Here is a 13,734-nt window from a genome sequence, read left to right on the forward strand (position 1 = left end):
GTCTTTTACTACCCAGTTTTGTATTACAATTGTGTTTTATTCCCTATTGAAAAATGCTGCAGTGTACAGTATGCTGATAATATTAATAATAATAACTTTTCTCTATCCTTGCTAGACAGCTTAATGACATTGGGCCTGATTCTGATATTTACGTAAACCCAATGTTTGGGGGTCTGCGTATGTGCAGAACACATCCTGCGTGATAGCTCGCAGTACCGCCTTAGCCACAACATGATTGACGTGCAGCGGCGTTTGGGGGAAAAAGCAGGGATGCTGTTCAGGACCGTTGTACAAAACGGGAGCATGTAGCCCCCATTTTATAGGCATGCCAAGGCCAGTGTCTGCGTCGTCGGACACAGACTTCCCAGACCTGGCTCAGGGGTTCCGTCTGCCAGGCAGGGTTAAGCTTCAGCTTATGCAGCCTGACCAAGGGCAGCGACAGATAGTCGCGATGGTGATCCGAAGATATTTAGAAAGATGTGAGTTGCTGACAGATTTGTTAATTACATTTATTGATTTTGACAAAAGGGATCTGCCGTTCACCAATATGCATATTGCCCATGTAACAATTAATACTCAAATTATACACAGCCTGATTCTGAGATGCACACAAGTCCGAATGTGGACATATTTTCTGACTTTTAGCAAACTGCACATGCGTCACAGTCATTATATGCAACGTAGAGCATGTACAAACAATTCTGAGTCGTACTCATCGCAATCGCTTCTCGCCAGTGGATGAATGGGTGTTACTATTCTGCAATGGGGCGTTTGCATGTACACTAATAGAAGCTTGTTGTGGGCATGTAGATAGAGTTGGGGCCCGTTCTTAATTCCGCATATGCAGAGTGCACAGTATTTTCAGTCGCATCTTCTGCACCAAGCATGGGGTATAAGCGCTGATACTAGTGATGACAGCTGCTCTTATGGCTGTGGGCCGGGGGCAATGCTGATACGGGCAATGATTAACCGATTCATGGCGGCGCCTGTAATTCTATCCGCATTACACATGACTGAAGTACAGTGTGTATAAATCTTATATACACATATTCTGGAAATGTATACAAGTCACACTGCACTGCCAAAAGGAGTGCAAGTGCTTGCGCAGAGGTATTAATGACAGTGCAACTTTATATTTTCTATACTATATCAGCTCTAGAGGGGATTATGGGTACCTGTGATAACTAAGTATATTAAATGAGATACAGTAGAACAGCAAGAAATAGAAAAAGTAGCAGAATCCGGCTTCAAATAGTTTTGTATTATAAAGCTTTTATAAAAAATAGTTTGTTTAGCCGTTATTTGCCTGGCTTCAGTTAACCTTTAACATATACATTAATTTTTTTTGTAGAGCTTCTAATGCAGAAAAACTGAATTTATGTTGATCTGTTACTTCCTGAATATCTTGAAATAACTGTTCCTGCCGATAATATTTTAGAGGAAGTCAGTTTCTGCCATCTTGCACTATGGGTTATCATTATGAACAACATGTTACAGTATCTCAGGACACATGTCTGTCTCTGTGGTTACAGGACGAACAAATTGAAAGAGAACGAACATCGCAAAACATCGATGGAGGCTGCTGTGCCTTAGCGGCTATCTGTCTGATGGGCAAACTGTTTGTAGCCAACGCTGGTGACAGCAGGTACAATTTATCTCTGGAGAACATGATAATTGATAGAGTTGATGTATCAAGCAGTGAAAAGACTGGAGAGGTTGCCTATAGCTACCAATTAGAACAGAGGTAGCATTTATCAGGTGCATTCTATATAATGATAGAAAATGATACCTGATAGCAATTACCTCACTGGTCCACTTCCACGCTCATTTCACTGCTTTATACATTAACCCATAATGTAATGTGATTAACTAGATGTGAGCCACAATATTGCATTCCACCACCATGCCAGCATGTGTTCATTAATCACATGATCAGTTCACTAAGTTCATGATGAGGTGGTACTGTATACACATGATGCCTAAAGGCCCCTAGGTTATGTTAACTTAATCTCTGACACTTGTCTATATATTCTATTGATACATAATTCTTATTCATTGTGTTCTTCATTTGGCTGCAAAATGTTGCACAATTCCATTGTGGAATTTGATCTTAATGGACTAAAAGGATTTGCTTTTCTTACTAAGGGCTCCATTTACTAATGAAATATAACCCCTTTAGCGCCACCTTTCTGCATTTAATAAAAAGCGCTAATCTAAGATTACCGCTGTTTTCACAGCATCGCTCTCACCATCTTTTAGATGGCGAGAATGATGCAGGCCCCATTGCTGGCAAAGGAGACCCGGCGGTGCCTTTCCGGCTTCAGCGAAGCCTTCCAGGCACTGCCTGGTCCCTGTGTCATGCACAGACTGACCGTTGCGCATGCGCATAACACTGGAGCCCCGTTGCTGGCAGCTTTAGGCTGCCAGCAGCCCAGCGCAGGACCTCGCCGGAGTGGGTAAGCATTAATAAATACTAGTGGCATTTTCGTTTGTATCACAATGATACTAAACGAAAATTGCCGCTGGTATTTTCGTTCGTCTATTAATGGGGCCCTAAATATTAAGAGGCCTATTTATCAACGAGTTTTATCAATGAGTGATAAAACTCGTTGCGTATGATAAATGGTGCTCCAGCCATTCCGCTCCCAATTGTCATCTGTTTGAAAACTGACAGTTGGGAGCTGATTGGCTGGAGCACCATTTATCAAAAGGCAACGCGTTCTATCACTCGTGAGTGATAAAACTTGTTGATAAATGAGGCCATAAATTAAATATCTTTATAGAATATTCAAAAATTGGGAAAATGTATCATTTTGTGATAGACTTATTAATGCAGCTCTTCATGATAAAAGAAGTAAAGAACTTGTGATCTTTCAACTCCAGATTGTAATAGGTCAGATTGTAATAGGTCAGATTGTAATAGGTCAGATTGTAATGAGTTGTCCACTGTTTCAGCACATATCTTGGAACCTTGGCCCTCATTCAGAGCCACTCGCTAGCGGCAGTACGCTCGTTCCGAGCGATGTTCGCACATCTGCGCATGCGTACGGTTTTTAGTACGCATGCGCGAACCAGTCAGTGCGGCCGAAAATCGTTGGTACGCAATATAGCGAGGGCCTGCTATTTTGAGTGACAGAATGAGGCATATGTGGGTGGTAACAGGGGAAGGTGCTTGAAAACGGGGAGTGGAGATCCGAACGCAGGCGTGCTTAAAGGTCAAAACGGGCGTTTTAAGGGAGTGCATAATTAATACAGCAGCGTCATTGACCACGTCACTTGGTTTTTTTTAACTCAGAACTGCTCGCAAAATAGCAGTTGAAAACACCAACCACAAGAATAGCGAGCAGTTCATACGCTGTACGATGTACTCGATTAATCTAATAAATAGCGGACATGACGTATGGTGCGTGCGGCCAGGGGGCGTTTTTATAAAAAAAACGAGCGTATGTTTTGCTCGCTCGTTCAGACTTAGAGGTGGGAACAGACTGCAATTTGCGAACGGATCATTTGAATAGCCACCCCTTGTTTTTGAACGAACGACCACAAATAGCGAACGGCTCTGAATCAGGCCCCTTGTTACTTGAAGCCAAGAGCCATGTTGTGCTATTGACCAGAAAGCAGCTTAGGCAGGCTACCCTGTCCTATTCAGTAGATCTGAAGATTTTTTTTTTTTAGTAAGTACCATGGTGTGCCATGGTCCAGGAGAGAATTTACGCATAATTGTCCTGTAGGTGGGGTAGGTCAAAGAAACATGTGTCCATCACTTTACTGTACATGAGGGTAGGGTGTTCAGCACACGGGTTGGGTACAGGATGGCAGCGTTCGCGATCCCGGCAGTCAGCCCTGATGCTGGCATCCTGACTAGGTTACCATCCTGATGGCTATAGGTAAGTATCCTAATCCCTACCCCTAACCCTCCCCGATGCCTAAACCTAACCCCCCCCCCCCAAGTGCCTAAACCTAACCCTCCCCCCTTAGTGCCTAACCCACCCTCCAACCTTTCTAATTACCTTTGGGGTTCCGGCGGTTGGCATGCCGTCTGTGGTATTCCGATAAGTGTCGGTATTCCGGTGTCGGCATTCTGACCGCCATAATTGGCATTCTGACCGCCGGAATCCTTGCTGTCGGGACATTAAACGTATCCCGATCTCGAGCACACACACCTCAGCAGTTTCCTGTCTGGGGAGGAATGCAGGGCAGTCAAGCACACACCGAAATACACATGCAGTGATTCAGGGTGAGAGCTGTCCCAAACACTTCTCTAAGCTTCCTACAGGACGACTGCTGTTATTCAGTTTACCAGCCTCAGTTGTGCTGTTATGCAAGACCTTGGGTATATTTACTTGATTGCGGGTTTTTAGAAGTGGAGAAGTTGCCCATAGCAACCAAACAGATTCTAGCTATTATCTTCGATCTAGAAGGTGCTAGATAAATGTTAAGTAGAATCTGATTGGTTTGTATGGGCAACATCTCCAATTCTAAAAACCCATACTTTAGTAAATATTCCCCTTATGTCTCGGTTTGTGAGGAACTGTGGGCCTGATTCACTACCGAACGCAACTGCAATTATGCACTCAATCAGACGATTGTTGCAATCTGTGCATGCGTATGCAGTGTGCGAACTGGCCACTGCGATCGGGACTGCGATTGCAGTGAACCACGCAGACCCATCGCAGAGTGGTTGACAGGAAGTGCCGTTTGTGGGTGGTGACGGGGAGATAGGTTGGCGAAACACAGGTGTGCCAGTGTGTTTAAACGCTGTTGCAGGGACGTGCATAAATCAGCCACTGCGATGCCGGATGCAGCCTGTGGACTCATAGCGTGCAATGAAGTTATCAATTTCTAAGTAAGGTCAGAGCTTGTGCAAGTGTGCATGAGGCTGCGAAAGTACTCTATTGTACTGTTGCTTTCGCAGTCTTGCTAAACATTACGGATGTGAGTAAGGTAAGGTGGGCGTCCTTATGTTGTGCCTAACCCCCTCCACAAAACCTAACGCTAACCCCGCTATGCTATCTAAACCTAACCTTCCCCTCCCGCAGCTAACACTAAGGGCACCCCGGACTGACCTTGTTCGGGTTGGTGTCCTTCTGTGTTCCGGCGTCGGAATTAAGGTAGGCGTTGGTATTTCGATTCCTATCTTAAGTCCCGTGTCTGACTTTCAGCGTCGGGATTGACCCCGGCGGGATCGTGGCCTCCGGTCTCATAACTACATCCCAAAATAAGTGTAGGAAATTATCAGTAAACTTTAAAATATCATTTTTTTTATACAAAAAATATTATTACAATGATGAAACAGATGGAAAGCCCCTGCAAATCTGTTTCCTCACGTCCTAGGGCCTAGCCACAAATCTAGGCCTGCAGCTATGCGTGTGTAAGACCTGTGCATAATGAAACTCATTGTAGGGATGCATTTTTCCTGGTTTGTAAATGAGGTCGATTAATTTATTGACATCTATAGGTTCCCTTGATTAACCCAGCAAGAAGAGTCCTACAAAGCATGTGTTATTTTAAAGTAAAATATTCCTTTAATGATAAGAGATGTAAATCTCCCAGACTCCCAGCTATCTGAAAGGTGTGAGTGCCACAATCTGGCTGTCTAATTTGATTATTTGTATTCCTATTTATCATCAAATACTTGAAAAATGTCATGTTACACAAGCATATAAGAATCACCTGTGGAGCAGCTGCTGAAAGAATTGTCAAATTATTGCCACTTTTCAGTGCAGAAGTAATATTTTCCTTTTATCAGTCTGAAAGCCGGATATATTTATAAAAAATAAGATAGAAATATGTTTTGATGTTCTTTCAGTATTACTATATACAGTAAGCTTTCTTCAGTGCAGTGCTTTATTTGTGTGACCTTTATTTTCTGATTTTTTTTGATTGCAGAGCTATAATCATCGGACAGGGGAAAACCATTGCGATGTCACATGAGTTCACTCCGGAAACTGAAAGACAGAGGCTGCAGTTCTTGGTAAGAACGCAGGGCCTGATTCAGAGCCGCTTGTAAGCGGCCGCTCGTTCGCTCCGAGCGATGTTCGCACAACTGCGCATGCGTATGGGTTGTAATACGCATGTGCGAACCAGTCATTGCGGTCAGAAATTGTGTGCTCGCAAAATAGCGAATGCCTGCTAATTTGAGTGACAGAATGAGGCGTTTGTGGGTGGTAACAGGGGAAGGTGCTTGAAAACGGGGAGTGGAGATCCGAACGCAGGCATGCCAAAAGGTCAAAACGGGCATGTTATGGGTGTGCATAATTAACAAAGCAGCGTCATCGACCATGTCACTTGGTTGTCTTTTAGCCTGAACTGCTCGCATGATTTCGGTAGGAAAATGCTACCACAAGCACTGCGAGCAGCTCATACGCCTTTCGATGTACTCGATTAATCTAATAAATAGCGGAGATGACGTAGGATGCAAGCGGCCAGGGGGCATTTTTTAAAAAATAGCGAGCGCATGTTTCGTTCGCTCGTTCAGACATAGAGGCGTCAACAGACCGCAAAGCGCGAGCACTCTATTTAAATATCCGGCCCCTTTTTCTGAACGAGCGAGCGCAAATAGCGTCCGGCTCTGAATCAGGCCCACAATGTGCTCACTCACCATTTAAAATCATAATGTTTCATCTCATTAGTGAGCATATCAGTTATGTCATAGTTTCCTAGTTTTACACATTTTTGTACTATTTCTCAAAGCATTAAGGAGCTCATTCAGACCCGCTCACTAGATGCGTTCGCTTGCTCGGTGTATGCAAATTTGTGAAGGCAGACGATCTCACGGCAAGGCATAAGCACGCCCACTATGTCTTGGCGTGCAATCGTTTTGTGTATGCAGACGCCCACCAGCCTGTCTTAAGACACCCACTTGCGCACGTCATCTCCAGGAAGTGTATGCAACCAGCGGTACATCAGATGCGATCACAGCGCTTGTGGCAGACCATACCCTACCGCAAGCATTGCGAGCACTTCAGTGTCAAACAAGTTTAGTGACGTGTACTATGACGCTGCCTCTTAATTATGCACACCTCTGAAACGGTGTTGAGATGGATGCTCAGGCACGCCTGCATTCGCATCTCCCCTCCACCGTCTCTAGCAGCCAGCCCCTGTCACCACCCACAAATGGCTTCTCCTGTCACTCACCCTGCTGGGCAGTCTATGCGCAGCGAGCGAACGCTCCCCGATCTCTCGCTGTGGGTCGCGCACACGGACTGCGATGCATGCGCACAATGCGAACCATCGCCAACTATGAACAAAGCTCATTTTAGCGAGCGGGTCTGATTCAGGTCCTAAGTTTGTCTCAATACAGCAAGACATGTATCTTAAAATAAAAACAAGGCTCTCATATTTTTCAATTACACAGCTATGACTGCAGTCACATGCAAGAGGCAGTAAAGCCTGTTAGTTTTGTTTTCTTTTGTTCTCTAATTTTCATTGAGTACCGATACATAACATACAACTTATTGTCAACAGTGAACATCTCAAGTGGCAAGCCGTAAAGTATGTTAGTCTATGCCAGATTTAGGCAATCTGCAAACTATAAATACCAGCATCATCTGCAACTATATATCTGTCTGTTATTACCCAGTTTTGTTCTGTTAATGTTTACAATTGTAAAGCACAACGGAATATGCTGCGCTATATAAGAAACTGTTAATAAATAAACTAAAGTCCTAAAAAACCTTGCAATCCAGATATTGTGTAAGTTTTAAGAATTGTGTATGGCATGCTGCATCTTTTAGTTGCACAACAGATTGCTAACTATAGGCTGCCCACAACTGTTATAGGTGCATGAGTGAGCAGTCCGCATTCTGTAGCAAAACATTGTAGGCTATGTGAGGCTGCAAGTCTGAATACTTGTATCTAATTGTGTACTAGCAACTATGTTTGGCATTGCTGCCATGAGAAGGGGGTACCCTCTCTCCTCCCATATAACACTCTCCCTCCCCATTTATATATATATATATATATATATATATATATACATATGATTTTCAAAAAAAGTTGTAAATAGCTGGTGCCCTCCTAGGTATCCACAGCAAGGATCCAACATATAGCAGAGAATTGCAGGCGGCACTCAGGAACAATAAACACCAGTACACAGCAGGTTACAAAATGTCAAAGTTTCAAGACTTGAATGGTCTCGTCATCAGGATCCTGATGACGAGACCATTCAAGTCTTGAAACTTTGACATTTTGTAACCAGCTGTGTACTGGTGTTTATTGTTCCTGAGTGCTGCCTGCAATTCTCTGATTATATTATAATATAGAGAGAGAGAGAGATATTGACGGGTTGAATAGATAGATATATATATATCTATCTATTCACCCCGTCACTATATCTTTCTTGCTTTATATATCTATATACAGTCAAGTGCATAAATATTGGGACATTGACAGAATTTTCATATTTTGGCCTCTATTCACCACCACAATGGCTTTGAAATGAAACAAACAAGATGTGCTTTAACTGTAGACTTTCAGATTTAATTTGAGGGTAATTGCATCCAAACCAGGTGAACGGTGTAGGAATTACAACGGTTTCTATATGTGCCTCCCACTTTTTAAGGGGACAAAAGTAATGGGACTATCAACTCAAAAGCTATTTCATGGACAGGTGTGGGCTATTCCCTCGTTATTTCATTATCAATTAAGCAGGTAAAAGGTCTGGAGTTGATTCTCGGTGTGACATTTGCATTTGGAATCAGTTGCCATCGAATCTCAATATGAGATCCAAAGAGCTGTCACTATCAGCGAAGCAAGCCATCATTAGGCTGAAAAATCAAAACAAACCCATCAGAGAGATAGCAAAAACAGTAGGTGTGGCCAAATCAACTGTTTGGAACATTCTTAAAAAGAAAGAACGCATCGGAGAGCTCAGCAACACCAAAAGACCCGGAAGACCACGGAAAACAACTGTGGTGGATGACAGAAGAATTATTTCCCTGGTGAAGAAAAACCCCTTTGCAACAGTTGGCCAAATCAAGAACACTCTCCAGGAGGCAGGTGTATATGTGTCAAAGTCAACAATCAAGAGAAGACTTCACAAGAGTGAATATAGAGGGTTCACCACAAGATGTAAACCATTGGTGAGCCTCAAAAACAGGAAGACCAGATTAGAGTTTGCCAAACAACATCTAAAAAAGCCATTACAGTTCTGGAACAACATCCTATGGACAGATGAGACAAAGATCAACTTGTACCAGAGTGATGGGAAGAGAAGAGTATGGAGAAGGAAAGGAATTGCTCATGATCCAAAACATACCACCTCATCAGTGAAGCATGATGGTGGTAGTGTCATGGCATGGGCATGTATGGCTGCCAATGGAACTGGTTCCCTTGTATTTATTGATGATGTGACTGCTGACAAAAGCAGCCGAATGAATTCTGAAGTGTTTCGGGCAATATTATATGCTCATATTCAGTCAAATGCTTCAGAACTCATTGGACGGCGCTTCACAGTGTAGATGGACAATGACCCGAAGCATACTGCAAAAGCAACCAAAGAGTTTTTTAAGGCTAAAAAGTGGAATGTTATGCAATGGCCAAGTCAAACCCCTGACCTGAATCCGATTGAGCATGCATTTCACTTGATGAAGACAAAACTGAAGGGAAAATGCCCCAAGAACAAGCAGGAACTGAAGACATTTGCAGTAGAGGCCTGGCAGAACATCACCAGGGATGAAACCCAGCGTCTGGTGATGTCTATGCGTTCCAGACTTCAGGCTGTAATTGCCTGCAAAGGATTTGCAACAAAGTATTAAAAAGTGAAAGTTAGATTTAGGATTGTTTAGTTTGTCCCATTACTTTTGGCCCCTTAAAAAGTGGGAGGCACATATAGAAACCGTTGTAATTCCTACACCGTTCACCTGATTTGGATGTAATTGCCCTCAAATTAAATCTGAAAGTTTGCAGTTAAAGCACATCTTGTTTGTTTCATTTCAAAGCCATTGTGGTGGTGAATATAGGCCAAAATATGAAAATTCTGCCAATGTCCCAATATTTATGCGCCTGACTTTATGTATGTGTGTGTGTATATGTATATGTGTGTGTATATATATATATATATATATATATATATATATTTATTATGAAATGGGACACTCACCACCTTTTATTCATCTAGAGAAAATTATCTTTAATCCATAAATACCATATCACAAAAATGTGCGGAGAATAGTCATTGTTTCGGTACTGTTGAAAACTGTCATGACCAGCCTGTTCCCATATACATTAATTTGAACCCACTGTCAGTGTGTTAGACTCAAGTGACTGATGATATGACCTGTGTGGCATGGTTTGATATGAAGTAAATCAAAACAACCTCATTGTCTGTTACACAATCTTACACTTCACACAATGGAGTATATTTACTAAAGTGCAGGTTTTTAAAATTGGAGATGTTGCAACCAATCAGATTCTACTTAACATTTATCTAGTACCTTCTAGATGATGATAGCTAAATTCTGATTGGTTGCTATGGGCAACATCTCCACATTTAAAAACCCCCACTTTAGTAAATATACCCCACTTGTCTGTCTCTCACGATTACTATTCCAAATATCTGCTGACACCAAGCAGTAATTTAGGAGCCCTTCAGTTCTCCTGACTATTCACAGTTAGAATCCAATTATTATTATTCAAACAATATATATGTACCGTGTATTGCTGATCCACAGGCTATGGATCATATAAGAACAACATAGACTAAGCTAATTAAATGAAAGTTTAATTTGAAAAAGATTATTTGCAATGCTTATCAGTTACACAAAATTGTTTAAATAAATTGGACAACCAAGAATTTGCAGCAAATAGATTTTCTATCAAATAAAATAGAGAAAATAGCACATAATCACTTACATCAGATATAATATGAAATTGCAGTGAGGAGATCACAAGAAGGTTCCGTGGAGTAATTCAGCATGCTCTCCAATGCATTGAGACTGTCACTGTATTTTTTGCTCGAAATGGGCAATGACAGCCCCCTTCCTTCCCCTTGGCCACCTATGTCAATGAACACATACATTCTATTGTCCTAGGATTTGGTTTCTACAGGCAAGGGGGTGGGCGGTTACTCATTACTTCAAGGAACTGTTATAAGTTCCCCGTAACTACCTGCAGAGGAAGTTGAGCTGCATTATCAATATGTCAAAGAATATGTGACAGATTGATCTTCAAGAGGGTTTTATTAAAGGACCGACCCCAGGCCAGTGTACAGCTCATAAAATGAGAACTCTGACTTCATGGGCCATACAGTAACTGTTATCATGGTGTGGAGGGGGTTTCCTGACAGATGCTATAGACAAACAATCAGTATATTTCTTTCCTGACCAGATGCTTCATATGGAAATGTGGTCCATAAACTGAGACCTGGTTTTTGGCATTTGCAATCAGAGACAGAGATCTCTGGCTTCAGGGACCATAAATGGTTATCTGCTTCTCCCTGGCCTTTGCTTGGCTTCAGGTAAAGCATACACTAAAATATGTGAAATATTTTCCTTCTAGGCTACCTTGAAGCCAGAGCTATTGGGAAACGAGTTTACTTGCCTTGAGTTCCCACGAAGGATACAGCAGAAAGAACATGGGAAACGAATGTTGTATCGGGACCACACCATGACAGGCTGGTAATATATGATTTATATATTTGGTTTAAGCCTAAAGTGGGAGTATTGTTAAAATGTTAGTTTTTTTTTTTACACTGTATAAAGAAAAAGGACTACTTGACCCACAATTGTAATGTTTTTAAATTAATCCAAAAGGTCAAATAAAGGGGATGATTCAATTAGCTGCAAGGCTTCACAGAAGCCTTGTACGTTATGTTTCTTGGCACATTACCAGCAATTACGGTAACATTTCACTTATTTGAGGTGCAAGCAGAAATGTGTGAAGTGTATCTAGACATCGTGCAGAAACATAACACGTGATGCTACTACCAGGACTTCGCGGTTTAATTAATTATCTTCTAATTATGGATTTTTACTTTTAAATTTCAGCTTCTCCTTTTAATAGACCTCTAAATGTGCCTACACACTAGGCGATATTTTACATGAGTCGTCCGATTTCGACGCATCGGAACGACAAACCGTGTAAAATATGGTCACGTCATGTCACGATGCCGATGCGCGTACCTGCTGGTCGTACATCGCATCTTTAGATCTTGCCTGCTGCAGGTAAGATTTGCCAATCTCGGACACGATTTTGTGCAATAGATAGATTTTGTGCACGATAGAGCTTAAGTCATATTGGACACTTTTTAGCACCATATCGTGTCCCGGACTGCCGGGGAGCTGCTGGGGAGAGTTCAAGGGAAATCGGACACGATATCGCATGGTGAGCACATCGCATAGTGTGTAGGCACCACCTTAAGACAACCTCATACAAAAGCTGAAGGACATCTGCAATAGGACAAAACTGAACTGTCAAAATGTAGAATGTCAGCTACATGTGCTTCCTGTGGGCAGTACCTAATAAGAATGTAGTTTACTGCCCATTTAAAACTTGTATTCAATGTCCTGCCCTCGCTGAACAAGGCTTGGACTATATAAGAAAAACAACATTCCGTGGGTTAAGAAATTAAATTCAAGTTTAAATTTTACAGGGACCCAATTAAGCAACTACAAAGCGCCACAGGGACAAGAATCTATGTACCTTTCCTCATGTGCTGCCGACAGGCAATAAAAATATTTTAGACAGAAATGTCCGTTTTAAGAGAGAGGATTTTAACTTATGGGGGTTCATTTTGCACCTTTCTACAGGTGGGGTGGAACTTGGGAGAACAGGGACAGCCTTGCGTAATCCGAGAACAGTAAGGGACCATGTAGGAGCGGAAGCAGCTATATATATATATATATATATATCCAGCACTAGGGCTGGTAGTACTATAGCAGGAAACCCCAGCAGCGTGGGGTCCCCATGCTGTACTGACAATCCGCGCTAGGCTGGTTAGAGCAGGGCTAGATCCAAAGCATGAAACCAACAGAAAGTCGGTGAAAATGATAAGAGGATAGGGGTTTGAGGCAATAATAAAATCAAGGACATTAACCGCAAAACTACATTTTTGAGGGACAGTTCAGATCTTGTGCTAGCAATGTGGACACAGACTGCTTGATGAGATGCATGGCAACAAAAAAATGGGGGTATTGCTGGAAGTTGGTTGGCATCGCAACACTAAAACTTGTTAATAACTGGATGTGCTATAAGAAATTTTTAGATAGATTTCTAATTATTAAAGATATGAGTTGTAATTTCTCACTGTTTTATAAAATATCTATACTTTCAGCCAGCAGCATTATCTCTTTGTATCATCTAGTATCTGTCTGGTATGTGGTAAATCATATCGTACTGTGGGGATGTACCTATCGGACCGGTGGACGGCATGCCACTGGTCTGAATCCCGACGGGGGAAGCCTGACACGGGACTTAAGATATGCGTCGAAATACCGACGCCTATCTTAATCCCGATGCCGGAATCCAGAAGGACGCCAGCCCGAACAAGGTAAATCCAGGGCGTCTTAGCTGTTAGCCGCAGGGAGGGTTAGGTTTAGGCAGAGTAGCGGGGTTAGCGTTAGGTTTTGGGGGGGTTAGGGTTATTCATCCCTAGGGGGGAGGGTTATGGTTAGGCACCACTGGGGAGGGGTTAGGGTTAGGCACGAAGGGGAGTGTGTTAGGATTAGGCACTAAAGGGGGAGATTTAGGTTTAGGCACTAACTGGGAGGGTTAGGCAACAAGAAGGGGGAGGGT

The 13,734-nt window shown here is 42.5% G+C and overlaps 1 protein-coding gene across 2 annotated transcripts in view; it reads left to right on the forward strand.

Annotated features, from left to right (window-relative positions):
* PPM1J (protein phosphatase, Mg2+/Mn2+ dependent 1J) overlaps positions 1-13,734 on the forward strand; it is a 116,059-nt gene that overhangs the window by 69,874 nt on the left and 32,451 nt on the right. For both annotated transcript variants that reach the window (XM_088475409.1, XM_088475408.1), the window contains exons 4-6: positions 1,533-1,645; positions 5,890-5,974; positions 11,500-11,618. In XM_088475409.1, the coding sequence (XP_088331535.1) occupies positions 1,533-1,645; positions 5,890-5,974; positions 11,500-11,618 (317 nt within the window). The remainder of the gene's footprint in view (positions 1-1,532; positions 1,646-5,889; positions 5,975-11,499; positions 11,619-13,734) is intronic.

The sequence above is a fragment of the Taudactylus pleione genome, unplaced genomic scaffold (genome assembly GCF_031769625.1).
Source record: "Taudactylus pleione unplaced genomic scaffold, aTauple2 ptg000172l, whole genome shotgun sequence".
Taxonomy (NCBI): Eukaryota; Metazoa; Chordata; class Amphibia; order Anura; family Myobatrachidae; genus Taudactylus; species Taudactylus pleione.